Source organism: Misgurnus anguillicaudatus, chromosome 2 (genome assembly GCF_027580225.2).
Source record: "Misgurnus anguillicaudatus chromosome 2, ASM2758022v2, whole genome shotgun sequence".
Classification (NCBI taxonomy): domain Eukaryota; kingdom Metazoa; phylum Chordata; class Actinopteri; order Cypriniformes; family Cobitidae; genus Misgurnus; species Misgurnus anguillicaudatus.
Window position 1 is genome coordinate 45,276,267 of NC_073338.2, and position 16,105 is coordinate 45,292,371.

Genomic DNA, 16,105 nt, shown 5'->3' on the forward strand with positions numbered 1-16,105 from the left:
AGTTCTAAAACCCTTTTCGACACGTCGCTCCATCTACTGCGCATGCGTAGTGATTGGCAAGCCCTTCGCAACACTCCAGAGCCCCTCCCAAAGTGAATCGTCAGTTTTTTATCCTACTGAAAAATCCAGCAAAACCAGCATAATATGGTAGTTGGTTTTAGCTGGTCTAAACTTATCATTCCAGCCTGGCAAATCTGCCCTGCTGAAAAAAGACAATAAAACCATTACAGAAAAATCTAATAGTTTCCATTAAAATACCAATAGGAACCATTAGCTTTTACCATTAAAACCACTACACTGATTTGTGTTTTGGGACATATTCCATTAGAACCAATACATAGAACCAATAGAACCAATACATACCATTAGAGACCAACAAAGACCAATACACTGTAATGTGTTTTGGGCCATATTCCATTAGAACCAATACTACACACTACATTTGCACACTTTACTTTCTGTATAATACTGCCATCTAGTGGACTTGTTTATTATATGACTGACACACCTGTTTTGCACACGTTTCATAAACACAACCAGGAAATTCAGGAGTTCAGGGAAACTGAAACTGCTGGGCTGTTGTGTGTTTCGTCTTCTATGAGTAGCCTACATACAGTGAAATGGCAGAAGCCAGTATTTCAGTGGTTCAGGATCAGTATCAGTTTATCTGTTTAATCTGTTTAGATCTACTGAAGGATCCAGTGACCATTCCCTGTGGACACAGTTACTGTATGAGCTGTATTACAGACTGCTGGGATCAAGATGATCAGAAGAGAGACTACAGCTGCCCTCAATGCAGACAGACCTTCACTACAAGACCTGTTTTAAATAAAAACACCATGCTGGATGAAGTGGTGGAGATACTGAAGAAGACAAAACTACAAGCTGCTCGTCCTGATCACTGTTATGCTGAAGCTGGAGATGTGAAGTGTGACGTCTGTACTGAGAGAAAACACAAAGCTGTCAAGTCCTGTCTGGTGTGTCTGAACTCTTACTGTCAAAATCATCTTGAACAACATGAAGAACTTCACTCAGGAAAGAGACACAAAGTGACAGACGCCACTGGACGACTTCAGCAGATGATCTGCCCTCAACATGAGAAACCTTTAGAAATTTGTTGTAAAATTGATCAGCACTGTATATGTCTTCTGTGTATTCTGGGGGAGCACAAAAATCACAACACTATGCCAGCTAAAGAAGAAGAGAGGACTGAGAAACAGGTAAGAGATGAACTGAGTGATGTGTTCCCAGATAGCATGCAACAAATGAAACAACGCCAAAAACAGTTGATTTGTCAACGTTAATTGCATTGAATAAATATCAGGTTTGCACCCTCTATTAATATTGAAAAAATAAATGAAATTTCAGTAAACCACCATTAGGGTGATCAGTGTTTGCTTTAGTTAAGCCCTTGACTCTTGACATTAACTAAGTTATTTTTTAATGTTTGTATGTGTTAAGTTGAAATTGGTGGCTTTTTATGAAGACATCAAGATGAGATAAAATGAAGCTGCTTTACATGATGATGTTGATTCTTTTATGACTGTTATAATTGTTCTGGTGTGTAAATGCACCTGACAAGATAAACAGAAATAGTCAGACTCAGACATCATCACTCATTCTACAAAACTCAACAATGGTGACAATCATCAAATGAATTCAGATAAAACAATAAAGTACAATGCATGCTGGGAGTCTTGGATTAGATTAGTATGTTGACTTCCAGCATGCATTGCAGCATGAAGCTTTCTTTTGTTAATCTTCATTATTGATGAGTTTCATAGACTGATTTATGATGTCAGAGATAGATTGAGTAGTTAAACCTTTAAGTGTGTTTTTATAATACTAAAAATTACAGACCTTATGCTGCTTCCAACTAGCACTGTAACATCGGCAATGTTTTACAATTGTACAGCGTGTGTACAATATTAATGGTGCAAACGTGATATTGATTCAATGGTATTAATATTGACAAAGCAACAATTTTTTTACATTGTTTCAATGGTGGCTTACTATCTGGGTTGTTAATGTGATCACATCTGCTTAAATGTTTCTTGATCATACTATTGCTTCAAAATCGAAGAGCCTTATAACTTTTTACAAATTTGGATTTATGTACAGTTTATCTCTATCATTTCCTCCAGGTAACAGAGATCTGAAAAACACAACAGTGCTCTTTAGGAAGTGAAGAGCATGTTTTACTGAGATTATATTTTCTATGAAATGTTTCAGTGTCATCAGTTTATGTTTGTGTTGTTTGTCTTTGTGTTTGTGTAGAGTTTTCAGTCTCTCTCTGTTCATCCTGGATCTTCAGACTCACTCAGCATCACTGTCAGCTCTCTCATCTCTTTTGATGATGTAGGAAAATCTGTGTCTCATCTGAGAGAAAAACTGGAAGATTTCTGTAGAGAAGAGATAGAAAATATATTTGATAACAGTAAAGCACCTGAACCTGACACTAGGGAGCAGTTCCTAAAATGTGAGTCACAACAAATAAACACTGGTGCTGATAAAATATGAACAGTGATAATCTACATTTCAGTAATTTTAAACTCCTCTATAATGATACTCATGGAAATAAACAGAAAATAAATAACTGTGCTCACCCACAATGAAACATAACTGTGAGATCAAATAGCAGTTTATAAATCAAGTTTCTTATTTGACATTCAAATTTCATAAGAAAAAAATTATCTACACTTTAATTAAACTATAACTAAATCTATTTTTAATTGTACAACAAAGAAGAGAGGGACTTTGACAATGTTCACAAATTTACAAACCTATTTAACCTTTTAGATTTTGCCTATACTGTAAATGATCTCTTTTCACTTCTTAACACATTGACAGTCTTCCAAAACTAAAATAATTAAGACTTTTATTTTAATTATTGAAATGTACAATTTTACATTCAAATGACGTATATGATTTGTCTTCACCAGATTATCATCACTTCACTGCAGATCCAAACACAACATATAAATTTCTCCGTCTGTCTGAGGGAAACAGAGTGATTACTAACATGGACAAATCCCAGCTTTATCCTGATCATCCAGACAGATTTGATGATAGACCTCAGGTGTTGTGTAGTGAGAGTGTGAGTGGACGCTGTTACTGGGAGGTTGAGTGGAGTGGTGCGGTGTTTATATCAGTGTCATATAAGAGCATCAGCAGGAAGGGACGGGGTCATGAGTGTTTGTTTGGTTTTAATGATCAGTCTTGGACTTTATGCTGTGACTCCAGATATTCATTCAGGCACAATAACATTGAGACTAAACTCCCTGTAGTGTCCAGATCTTCTAGAATAGGAGTTTATGTGGATCACAGTGCAGGATCTCTGTCCTTCTACAGCGTCTCTGACACAATGACCCTCATCCACAGAGTCAACACCACATTCACTAAACCTCTCTATCCTGGGTTTTGGTGTTATCTTGGATCAGTGAAACTGTGTGATATAACAATATAGATCAGAATCAGAATCAACAACAAAGAAATAATAAGTCTTTCATTTACTAATTAGCAATTTTAAATATTTGATTGTAATGTTATATTTTAATAATTTTGTCCTGTCAAACAGAGGTTGCTAGTTATTCACAGTTAATATTATTCATCTACAGCCGTGTATTCTTTTATGTGCACAAACCACTATAAATACAATGTTATAAAAGTCACTAAAATGTATGGGTCTGAATTGGAAATTAATCTAAATTCACTTATTTTTAAGACAAACATTTAATTTTGACATTTAGTTTGACATTAGTTTAATCCAAAATTTACAATACCACAGTGGGCTTATACTAAACATTTCTAACCATAGCTTCTTTAACTTTATTAGATATGCAAAATTTACTTGGCAAAAGCTTTCCTCCAATTTACATTTGATTTGAGTCAAACCCCAATAGAATTTACCTCTAGGAGTAATTTACCTTATCAATTAAAAGACTCTAATTTATCTATTGTAAAATTTTTGGTCTAAAAGTCGATTTCATCCAGAAATAAGGGGCCCTATTTTAACGATCTAAGCGCATTGTCTAAAGCGCACAGCGCAACTTCTAAATGGGCGTGTCCGAATCCACCTTTGCAAATTTAACGACGGGAAAAATGGTTTGTGCGCCCAGCGCATGGTCGAAAAGGGTTGGTCCTATTGTTATGGGAGTATTTTGGCCGTAACGTGCAATAAACCAATGAGAGTCTCAGCTCTCATCCCCTTTAAAAGCCAGTTGCGCTGGTGCTATGTCTAATCCCTATTTAGATGACGGATTTTGTAAACTTAAAAACTAAGCGGAGGAAGAAGATCCCCAGTTTAAGATTAATGTTAAAAAATTTTGTTGTTTTTCACTTGTATTGAAATTTTTATTTTTTTATTAAAACCTTTAAAAATCCTTTTCTTTTAGTCATGGAAGTAAAAAAGCAGGCTTTTAATTGCTTTAAATGTATGGCTATCCAATATCATCAAAAATAATTTACAAGTATGTAAGAAAAGGTTTGTACTCTGAAAATACTTTCTTTGTAACAAACAGGAGATAAAGAATTTACAAACGGTTCTCCGCACGTTTCAGCACTTGGGCAGCGTTTTTAAGCAAAGAGTTTTTTTAAGCATTACTTAAAAATGTTTGTCAAACATACAGCCAGTTCCGGTAACTCCGGGCAACCAAAATCAGGGATTATTGAGAACAGGTGTGCAAATGAACGTGGCGATTGGTGATTGGGCAATTCAATGAAGAGGAGGCATATAAAGAAAGGTGTGTTTGACTTCATGCGGCGCTGCGCAGACCGATCGGCGGCTGACTTGAAGCAGTGCATTCCGGTTAGTATTTTTGTCCGACTTCAGCTGGCGCTGCAGGCACGTGACTGTGTCATATGGTTTTTAAGTACCGCGAGAGCGGTTCGAGATCAGCCGCCTGAGTTAGCCAGCGCATTTCCCGAAGAGGAGCTGCACGGGCTGTAATGACGACACAGCTGTTTCACCATTGGTCGGATTCACCACATGACAACAATCACGTGTGTTTCGTGCTTATTTTCACGCCCTCAGTTCCACAAATGCTCACAAATCTGTATTTTTATAACAGTTAAAGCTCTTTTCATGTAGTCGCGATGTTATATTGTGTCATCTTCATCAAAACAAAATGGAAATAGAAATGAAAAAATGTAGACCCCACCTCATTGGTACCCAAATAATTTATGCTTATTTTGAACTCCATTATCGCAAAAACAGATGATGCAAGCATCTCCAGCTCCACTCACGCTCACACACGGACACCCAAAACAGCACAATTCACCCTCCATGTAGTCCACATCCTACAAATCATGTCCACCGCGACAAAGCAAGCACACGGCACGTGACCAGCCATGCCTGACGTAAATGCCACAAACTACGGGAAGCACAGCGCGTCCGACTTCACGTCTCCGTTTTCAGCTCCTCCCCACCTGCACGCGGCTAATCTCGCCGATCGGTTACATCAGCCGCAGTCGATGTCGAACACACCTTAAGACATCCGGTGTAGGAGCCATGTCATGTGACCGTGGGAGAATGGGGCGTCACCTATACGTATGTTTAAAACACCTGTGTGTATCTTGGGAAGATGGGGTGAGTGCAAGAGCACATATTTTTTGGTTGATTGTACGTACATACAGCAATATGTAATGACTGTTTGTTTATTGATAATACATATTTGATCTTGGGCAAATCACTGTTATTGCTGCATTGAAACAAAACATGCGGAGAATAAACAGCAAACCTGCAAGGATGATTAACGAGTCACGATTTTATTGCTCTCACTCAGCTCCTTGGCGGTTTTAAGATACTGTGCCACTACATCCGAAGAACAGTAAAAGGTGAAGTTTATTCCGGCCAACGCTGTGGGTGAGATGGAGCGATCGGTGTGTTGAAGAGACGTATTGATGTGGATATCGCAGACTGTGCGAAGTCAAAACAGAGTACTGGGCTGAAGAAAACAAGGAGTTAAGTGTTTGAGGCATTCCTTTTGAACAGATTGTGTACACGGAGACGTCACCGGAAATGTATTGAGAAGAGGAAGGAATGGAGAAACTCTTGTACTGTCAACGTGGTATACACCAGACCTCTGGAAGAGAGAGAGGAGTATCAAGTGTCAGAGAAACTGTGAGTTACGTCTGAGTTGTTGTCTTGCCAGTGACCCCCTTGTTAATCTTGTATCCCAGTGTGTTCCCTGTGTGTTCGATCAGTGTGTAAGTGGCCTCATCCTCAGCGGGAAGAGGAAGGAGTGCGTTTAAAAGTCCTGGTCTTGACGTTTCCATCTGGTTATCCTCCGCATCAACCCCTTTCAATTATTCAGGACTATTTCCCGGCCCAACGTGGTGATCTGACCCTAATTCAGCATGAGTGGGGGGAGTGCAGTGGGTGAGTCTTTTTGAAGTGTGTACACCTGAAGGATTGTTGTGTTGTGCTTTGCCTATGTTGTCAGCGATCACTCCCTAGGCCGAAGAGGAAGCCCTGGATTAGAGGAAGTGAACTGGTGTCGGTGGACGACTGTTATATCTATATACACCCGACTGTGACTCATATTTCCTTCCCCCACCTGGTGGTGGCGTGGCAACTGTAAGAAGTAAGAAATTGCTGTGAATATTGTATGGAGTATTGAAGGAGGGAAAGCTTGAATTGGTTGCTGCGTGGAAAACGCATATGTGCTGTCTCTGTGTGTGATAATACGTCTGTTGAGTGCTTTCAGATGCCCGCCCCTGTCTAGATCTCTTGTCCCGATGTTTGGAAGAGAGGAGAGGGAAGCGATTGGCCCACTCGAACAGTACATCACCTGGGGTGATACCCTAGTTTCACCTACCCACCTTGGTGAAACCATCTGTGGTTGTGTTAGGCCCAACGTGCAGCAGCCTTGGCCTGTACCTCCATCTGCCCTTCTTGTTCAAAGCCAAGAGGTGTTGTATCTCTTCCTAAATGTTCACAGAAGTAGTATACTGTTAAAGGGACTCTGTGTGTTTGTCTGCTGCCAGTCTGCAGGTTTGAGCCAAGGGCTCTGTGTCGTCGGGGGACTGTTCCACTATGTGTTGGAAGTCAACGTCAAAGTGTTTCCTTAGAAGCCTGTCCTAGCGAGGAAGGCTAGAAGTTCGCTGTGTGCACCTACGTCCTCTCCAGCCATCCAAGCCGCGAAGAGCTAAAGCCTGACGTTTGCCTACCTAGGGTCTGTGAGTTGCATTCATCCCAGCTAAAAGCTTAGCATAATTACCCTGTATACTCACCTGTACGCCTAAAGCCAAGAGCCGAGTGTACTCCCCTGTATACTCACCTGTACGCCCAAAGCAGAGAGCCCAGTGTCCTCCCCTGTATACTCACCTGTACACCCAGAGCCCAGTGTACGTTCTTGTATACTTACCTGTATACTCACCTGTAAGCCCAAAGCCAATAGCCCAGTGTAACTTCCTGTATACTTACCTGTATGCCCAAGGTCTAAGCCCAGTGTTCTTATTTGTATACCTACCTGTACGTCCACAGTACCAAGCCCAGATACCTCCGTATACTTACCTGTGTACCTTCTAGACGCCTCCAGCTCCCAGCCCAGGGACGCACTCGTATACCTCCTGGACGCCCAAAGCTCCCAGCTCAGTGTACTTACCTGATCACCTTCTGGACGCTCAAGCTTCAAGCCAGTGTGCCTCTTACATGTCAAGGCCGCCAGCTTCAGGTATTCATCCATCCACTTACCAATGTACTTACCCATATTCATCCTTTGCGTCCAGGAAGGGAGGTTGAAAAGCTCCACCTGCAGTTCGCCTGGGAGACACAAAAGGGAAGAAGCTAAGAATATTCCCCTGTAATCACGTGTGGATTAAGAAGAAGAGGAAGTCGGACGACCTGACCGTGAGAGTCAGAAGCGACTCAGAATCTAAGCTTTCCAGGCCCAGAGAGCTAAAATTTTAGAAATCCCTTTCCCTTTCCCACTTACATTTTTAAATTATTTAATAAAGATTGTTTTAATTTACTTGCACTCATCTGTCTGGTCATTGGTGTTTTTGGGACCTCCTCGAGGTGGAAGCTGAGGGAGGGGCGAGACTCACAATATTGGTGGTCCGCTCCGACCTCTGACAATCTCACTATATTCAATTCAATTCAATTCAATTTTATTTATATAGCGCTTTTCACAATTTGGTAATTGTATCAAAGCAGCTTTACATAATCCACAGGTACAGAGTCATCATATACAATAAATCCGTGAGGTAGCATTTAAAAAAATTTTTAAAAACAGATGCATTTGTTTAAAGCAAAGCATTTATTTACTTACTGGGCTACAGGTGAAGCAGCTCTTTGCGCCTTCTAACGTCTCATAATTAGTCTTCATTTATGTCCAAGAGACTCAATAATAATCTTTTACATTCAATCCTTTAATCTTTCATATTAAGAGCATTTTTGTGCTGCTGCGCATTCATGTAATATGTGATAAGCAAACCCGCGTTGTCCTCCCGTTTAGGCTCATATTACTAATGTGCTCTTTAAATAACAAAAAACATATTGTGCCATTGACTTTAGACTAGGTTTTTGTTGGTCAATGCAACGCGCCAACAACGTGCCTGAACACACCTCGTTTTTAGAACAGAGCGCAAAAGGGGGCGCAAACGCATTTTGCTATTTAAACAACGTGGCGCTAAACGTAAAAATTATAATTGCGCAGGATGAAAACTAGCAAAAGACACTTGCGTCGCGAATGGCGCTGCATTGCGCCACATTGTGCCGGGTGTAAGATAGAGCCCAAGATGGGTTAACCACTATTACGTGTATAAAATTTTATAAGAAAGACAAGAAACCAAGTTTGGTTGGTTGCTACTGGGAAAAAAAACTTTGGGACAAAGACATCTTTTTAACGAGTTTACTTTAAATTTATTTATTTTATTTGTGAGGCCTATATCTCCAGATAAATTCCAGAAATATTTGATTGATTTCATTTATTGTTTTATCATTAATTAATATAGAAAGAGTAGGGTATACAAAATGAGAAAGTCATTCCACCTTAAGAACTCTGATGTATAATCAAAGGTCTCTTTATAGCCCAAAAATGAAAAATCTGTCATCATGTCCTTATATTCATACATCAAGGCAGATCATTTTCACACTGTTTATTTATTCAGACTGTGACTTTCTGTGTGAGACTGACATCTAGTGGACTTGTTTATTATATGACTGACACACCTGTTTGCACACGTTTCATAAACACAACCAGGAAATTCAGGAGTTCAGGGAAACTGAAACTGTTGGGCTGTTGTTTGTTTCGTCTTCTTTCTGTGAGTACATACAGTGAAATGGCAGAAGCCAGTATTTCAGTGGTTCAGGATCAGTTCATCTGTTCAATCTGTCTGGATCTACTGAAGGATCCAGTGACCATTCCCTGTGGACACAGTTACTGTATGAGCTGTATTACAGACTGCTGGGATCAAGATGATCAGAAGAGAGACTACAGCTGCCCTCAATGCAGACAGACCTTCAATACAAGACCTGATTTAAATAAAAACACCATGCTGGCTGAAGTTGTGGAGATACTGAAGAAGACAAAACTACAAGCTGCTCGTCCTGATCACTGTTATGCTGAAGCTGGAGATGTGAAGTGTGACGTCTGTACTGAGAGAAAACACAAAGCTGTCAAGTCCTGTCTGGTGTGTCTGAACTCTTACTGTCAAAATCATTTTAAACTTCATGAAGAACTTCACTCAGGAAAGAGACACAAAGTGACAGACGCCACTGGACGACTTCAGCAGATGATCTGCCCTCAACATGAGAAACCTTTAGAGATTTACTGTAAAACTGATCAGCTCTGTATATGTTATCTGTGTATGGTGGGGAAGCACAAGAATCACAACACTATACCAGCTAAAAAAGAGAGGACTAAGAAACAGGTAAGAGATTAAAGCAATTAATGATGTTAATGTGATCAGATCTGCTCTAACTGTATATTGTGATCATGTTATTTCATAATTACATAATTAAAGATCCTTATGATTTTTAACACATAAATAAAACACATTTATTTGATTTACAGTAATGTACAACTTTTCAAATTAATCATTATTCCCACAATCAACAGAAAGAACTGAAGGAGACACAGAGAAAATATCAGCAGAGAATCCAGGAGAGTCAGAAGAAGCTTCAGGAGCTGAGAGATGCTGTGGAGACTCATAAGGTGAGTTTTGATCAGATGAACAACTGCTGTCTGCTGTTTCAGATCTGTTTCAGACTCAGTTAAGACTCTCATCCAATCAGTCAGTGAGGAGTTCAGTGCTGGATGACTTTCACTGAAGTTGACTGTGTGTAACAGACTGTGTGATGTACCAGTAAGAGCTGAATGAATGCTGCTGATTCTAATGCTCCTCTCTCTGTGTGTCCTAACAGCGCTCTGCACAGACAGCAGTGGACGACACTGAGAGGATCTTTACTCAACTGATCCGATCCATTGAGAGAAGACGATCTGAGGTGACACAGCTGATCAGAGATCAGGAAAAGACTGCAGTGAGTGAAGCTGAAGGACTCTTGAAGCGACTGGAGCAGGAGATTGATGATCTGAGGAGGAGAGACGCTGAGCTGGAGCAGCTTTCACACACAGATGATCACATCCATTTCCTCCAGGTAACAGAGATCTGAAAAACACAACAGTGATCTTTAAGAAGTGAAGAGCATGTTTTACCGAGATTATATTTTCTATGAAATGTTTTAGTGTCATGAGTTTATGTTTGTGTTGTTTGTCTTTGTGTTTGTGTAGAGTTTTCAGTCTCTCTCTGTTCCTCCTGGATCTTCAGACTCACTCAGCATCACTGTCAGCTCTCTCATCTCTTTTGATGATGTAAGAAAATCTGTGTCTCATCTGAGAGAGAAACTGAAGGATTTCTGTAGAGAAGAGATTGAGAAGATATATGATAAAGGTAAAGCACTAATTTCTCTCAGACATAAAGCACACATCATGTAAAAATAATATTATATTTAGGAGAAATCGAGAGAATATCACTCACTGATACTGAATGAATTTTTTTTTTCAACAGTTAATCCTGAACCAGAGACCAGGGAGCAGTTCCTAAAATGTGAGTCTTAACAAACAAATAAACACACTGATGCTGATAAAGACATGAACAGTGATAATGGGCTCTATCTTACACCCGGCGCAATGCAGTGCAATGCGCGACGCAAGTGTCTTTCGCTAGTTTCCACCCTGCGCAATTATAATTTTCATGTTTAGCGCCACGTTGTTTAAATAGAAAATGCATTTTGCGCCCCCTTTTGCGCCCATGGGCGTTCTGGTCTGAAAACGATGTGTGTTCGTGCATTGTTGGCGCGTTGCTATTTTGAAGCAACTAAAATAGACTACGCCATTGACCAACAAAAACCTGGTCTAGTGCACCCAGCACAATTGATTTTTTCAGTGACGCATGTATCATTCGTATTTTGCACCGGCGCACAGCGGGTTTTTCCCTCCACAGACGCACGTCTTCAAACTAGGGAATGAACTTGCGCTCCCTGGGCGGTTCAGCGCAGAAAAGGAGGCGTGTTCCGGCGCAAACCATCCCTGATGCTATTTTGCAGTTTCAAAAAACAATTGCGCCACTGACCAAAATAAACTAGTCTAAAGTCAGTGGCGCGTTGCGCGTGGTTCATTATGCTATTTTAAGGGCGCATGCTTCACCATAATGTATAGCGTGCACAACGCGCACACACTTTGCTTATCTAATCTACATAGATGCAACAGTTATTTTTGCAAATCATAAATTGTTACAATAAAAAATATTAACACATGAGATAAGGGAAATCATAATGGTGAGCATTGTGGTGATAGTTTTTATTTTTTGTGTGGCTGCTTTAAAAAATTCTCATGCAAATAACTATTAAAATATTTTCATAAGTTTGTTGTGTGGCTGTATTACGTTTATTTTATGTAAATAATAATTAAAATGTTTTCATAAGAAACCTTAATGTATGTGAACTTGATTTGTAAGTTTGGGGTTGGACCTTGCTTGCGTTTCTTGTGTCCGATTTATGCTGGCAGGCTTGGGATTCCCCTGTCTCCTGACATCATTGTAGCGTTTGGCGCAATGCCCTGGGGATGCCAGCTGATGAGACAATTGTGGCTATTTCCTCCCACGCCTGTTTAACCGACGCTGATTTGGGCAGGTTTCTCCTATCCCCATACAAAACAACTTCTCTGTCTTTGACTGCTCTTACAAGAACGTCGGTCTCCTCGGCTGTGAACCGCTCCTCACGTGCGCCTGGTAAATCCGCCATAATAATAGCAACCCGCCATGGAACTTGTGCCCTTGCGTTTAAAGGGAATGTTGGATAGCGTTCTGATCGGCTTATTTGACGTTACGCCCAAACCACACCTATGAATAATGAACCTACTTCTCTGACCAACCCCTTATTGATTTGCGCCTGGCGCAAGAGTTATTTCTCCCGCCAGGAAAATAGCAACAGCGCCCAAGATCCGCCAACAAAGTCACTTGCGCTTTGCACTTGCATTTCAGATCGTTAAAATCGGGCCCCTAAAGTCAATGGCGCAATTATGTTTTTTGTTATTTAAAGAGCTCAATAGTAATATGCGCCTATAAACGGGATGAAACGGGAGGACAACGCGGGTTTGCTGATAGTACATGAATGCGCAGCAGCACAAAAACGCTTTTAAATATAAAAGATTAAAGGATTGAATGTAAAAGATTATTATTGAGTCTCTTAGACATAAATGATGACCATTTATGAGATGTTAGAAGGCGCAAAGAGCTGCTTCACCTGTAGACTGGTAAGTAAATAAATGCTTTGCTTTAAACAAATGTATCTGTTTTAAAATGTTTTTTTTTAATACTACCTCACGGATTTATTGTATATGATGACTCTGTACCTGTGGATATGGTGAGGTGAGAAACATTTTTAAGTAATGCTTAAAAAACTCTTAGTTTAAAAAAAACGCTGTCCAAAGTGCTGAAACGTGCAGAACGTTTGTAAATTCTTTATCTCCTGTTTGTTACAAATAAAGTATTTTTAGAGTACAAACCTTATCTTACATACTTGTAAATATTTTTTTGATGATATTGGATAGCCATACATTTAAAGCAATTAAAAGCCTGGTTTTTACCAAGTAAAAAGAAAACGGGTTTTAAAGGTTTTAATAAAAAAATTACAATTTCAATACAAAGGAAAAACAACACAATTATTTAACATTAATCTTAAACTGGGGATCTTCTTCCTCCACTTAGTTTTTCAGTTTACAAAATCCGTCATCTAAATAGGGATTAGACATAGCACAACTGGCTTTTAAAGGGGATGAGAGCTGAGACTCTCATTGGTTTATTGCATGTTACGCCCAAAATACTCCCATTACAATAGGACCAACCTTTTTCGACCATGCGCTCGGCACACAAACCATTTTTCCTGTCGTCAAATAAGCAAAAGTGGATTCGGACACGCCCATTTAGACGTTGCGCAATGCGCTTAGATCTTTAAAATAGGGCCCAATATGTATTTCAGTCATTTTAAACTCATGAATCTGAATGTGCAGAATAAACAGAAAATAAACAACTGCGCTCGCCCACAATGAAACATAACCGTATAATCAAATAGCAGTATAAATCAAGTTTCATAAGCCATTAAGTTTTTCTATAAACAAAGATTCTTAACACTTAAATTGAATGAGAACAAAATATATTTTAAAGTGTACACTTACAGAACAGAGGGACTTTGACAATGTTCACACATTCACAAACCTTTTTACACACACAGGACTATGTTGAATATAACAGTAAAACAATCAGATTACATTTTGTCTATACTGTAAATGATCTCTGTTCACTTCTTAACACATTGACAGTCTTCAAAAACTAAAATAAATTAAACTTGAAATAAATGATTGAAATTTACAATTTTACATTTAAATGTTTTTGATTTGTCTCCATCAGATTATCATCACTTCACTGCAGATCCAAACACAGCACATGAACTTCTCTGTCTGTCTGAGGGGAACAGAGTGATTACTAAAACTGACACAGAGCAGCCGTATCCTGATCATCCAGACAGATTTGATCGTTGGTTTCAGGTGTTGTGTAGTGAGAGTGTGAGTGGACGCTGTTACTGGGAGGTTGAGTGGAGTGGTCAGGTGTATATATCAGTGTCATATAAGAGCATCAGCAGGAAGGGAGGGGGTAATGAGTGTTTGTTTGGGTGTAATGATCAGTCCTGGAGTTTGTACTGCTCTGAGTCCAGTTGTTCATTCTGGCACAATAACATTGAGACTAAACTCCCTGTAGTGTCCAGATCTTCTAGAATAGGAGTTTATGTGGATCACAGTTCAGGATCTCTGTCCTTCTACAGCGTCTCTGACACAATGACCCTCATCCACAGAGTCAACACCACATTCACTAAACCTCTCTATCCTGGGTTTAGAGTTTATGGATCAGTGAAACTGTGTGATCTAACAATAAGATGATACAGAGAGTATAAATAATTTTCATATTAGAAGTCTGAACATGATGAATCAACAACAAAGAAATAATAAGTCTTTTAATTTTCTAATCAGCAATTTAGACAAACATTTAATTTTGACATTTAGTGTGACATTAGTTTAATTTAAAATATACAATACAACGGTGAGTTTATACTAAACATTTCTAACAATATGTTTAAAAACCATCACTGAGGTGTATTAATGTCTGAATTGCACATCACTTACAGTACATAAAATGTCCAAGTACAATAAAACCTTTAAGACATTTGCATTGTTATTTTCATGTATTACAGTAACGTGAACCACAATAATGACAGTACAGTTACTATTTTTTTAGATGGGTGCAGAAATCATAAAATACCCAAATCCATTCTTACCAGTAGCACACTATTAGATAAAATAAATGGTCACTAGCTGGGGCACTACACTTTCATAAAGTACACCTTTGTAGGGTTTTGTGGTGTTGCTGTTTTAAGTTTTTTTTAAGTTGACACAACTTGCAGTTTCTGATTTTGTTCATTCAACTAAAAAAGTTTTACTCTCTACTTCACAAAAAGGTTTTCATTCACTAAAGAAATGTTTCGTTTTCATCTAAATAAAAATATTTTGGGTAATGGTTCACATCTATATTTTATAACTTGAACAAATAAAAAATATACAACTTGCCCTAAACAATATTTTCTACATCTATGAAAACCTGGCAAAAAGTGTGGTTGGGTTGAAGATGTGATGAAGTTAATGAGATAATGAAGAGATAAATGAAGTGATGATTGGCCATTAATGATAAACACCTGCTGTAAACAGAATCACTAAAGAAAGATTAAGAGGGGAAAAAAGACCAGCAGAACCACAAAAACTACAAAAACGTTTCTTGATGGGGCCAATGTCCTTTTAAGGAAGTTGTGTCAAAGCAACGCCACATTTACCTCACTTCAGTTAAAACATTGAAATACATTGAGTCAGAGACAAAGAGCTGTTATTTTTCTTAATTAATAGTCAATAAATGCATTGATTTACAATATTTATATATATCAGACCAATTTGTGTTGGTAGTATTTTTAGTTCTATCAACAATGTTTTTTGACGAATAAAATCCACTAATATGGCAAGATTATTATGATCAGCGTCTTCAATGTGCCTTGTTAAAGGAGTCATATTATGAGATTTTTTTAAAGATGTCAAATAAATTTTTTGTGTAACCAGAGTGCGTATGTGAAGTTTTAGTTTAAAATACCCCCACAGATAATTTATTATAGCATCTTAAAATTGCCACTTTCTAGCTTATAATACTTATGCATTTTTGTAATGTACAATTGACTGTGTGCTGTGTATATATCTTGTGTCTGTTTTATTTATAAATATACCAAGAACAAGAAGAAAAACAACCCACAAGGCACTTCTTATTTTAATTTATTATAAATTATAATAATACCACCGTCTCAGTGTCGTTTTCTCTTTGTTGTTAATATGAACATCTGATAGGAGATGCCATCTTCGTCACTTTTATTTATTGTTAATCCCTAAATGTATTAATATATGCTGTTTATTAATACAAGTATGAATTAATAATTTATTGCATTTTACTTAATTAATCGTCATAATCACAGTGCCAAAAACACTCCACCCATATGCTTAATGCATATATGCAC

The 16,105-nt window shown here is 38.6% G+C and overlaps 2 protein-coding genes across 2 annotated transcripts; both read left to right on the top strand.

Annotated features, from left to right (window-relative positions):
- The first annotated feature begins 437 nt into the window (after positions 1-437).
- On the top strand, positions 438-3,476 carry LOC129443064 (tripartite motif-containing protein 16-like). The gene is made up of 3 exons (XM_073856517.1): positions 438-1,220; positions 2,278-2,479; positions 2,943-3,476. Exons 1-3 carry the CDS (start codon positions 621-623, stop codon positions 3,464-3,466), a joined length of 1,326 nt encoding a protein of 441 aa, XP_073712618.1. The 5' UTR covers positions 438-620; the 3' UTR covers positions 3,467-3,476.
- A 5,148-nt stretch (positions 3,477-8,624) lies between these two features.
- On the top strand, positions 8,625-15,887 carry LOC141350643 (tripartite motif-containing protein 16-like). The gene is made up of 6 exons (XM_073856503.1): positions 8,625-9,876; positions 10,065-10,160; positions 10,370-10,603; positions 10,737-10,896; positions 11,014-11,052; positions 13,912-15,887. The coding sequence occupies exons 1-6, from the start codon at positions 9,163-9,165 to the stop codon at positions 14,436-14,438; spliced, it is 1,770 nt and encodes a 589-aa protein (XP_073712604.1). The 5' UTR covers positions 8,625-9,162; the 3' UTR covers positions 14,439-15,887.
- Positions 15,888-16,105: the final 218 nt, after the last annotated feature.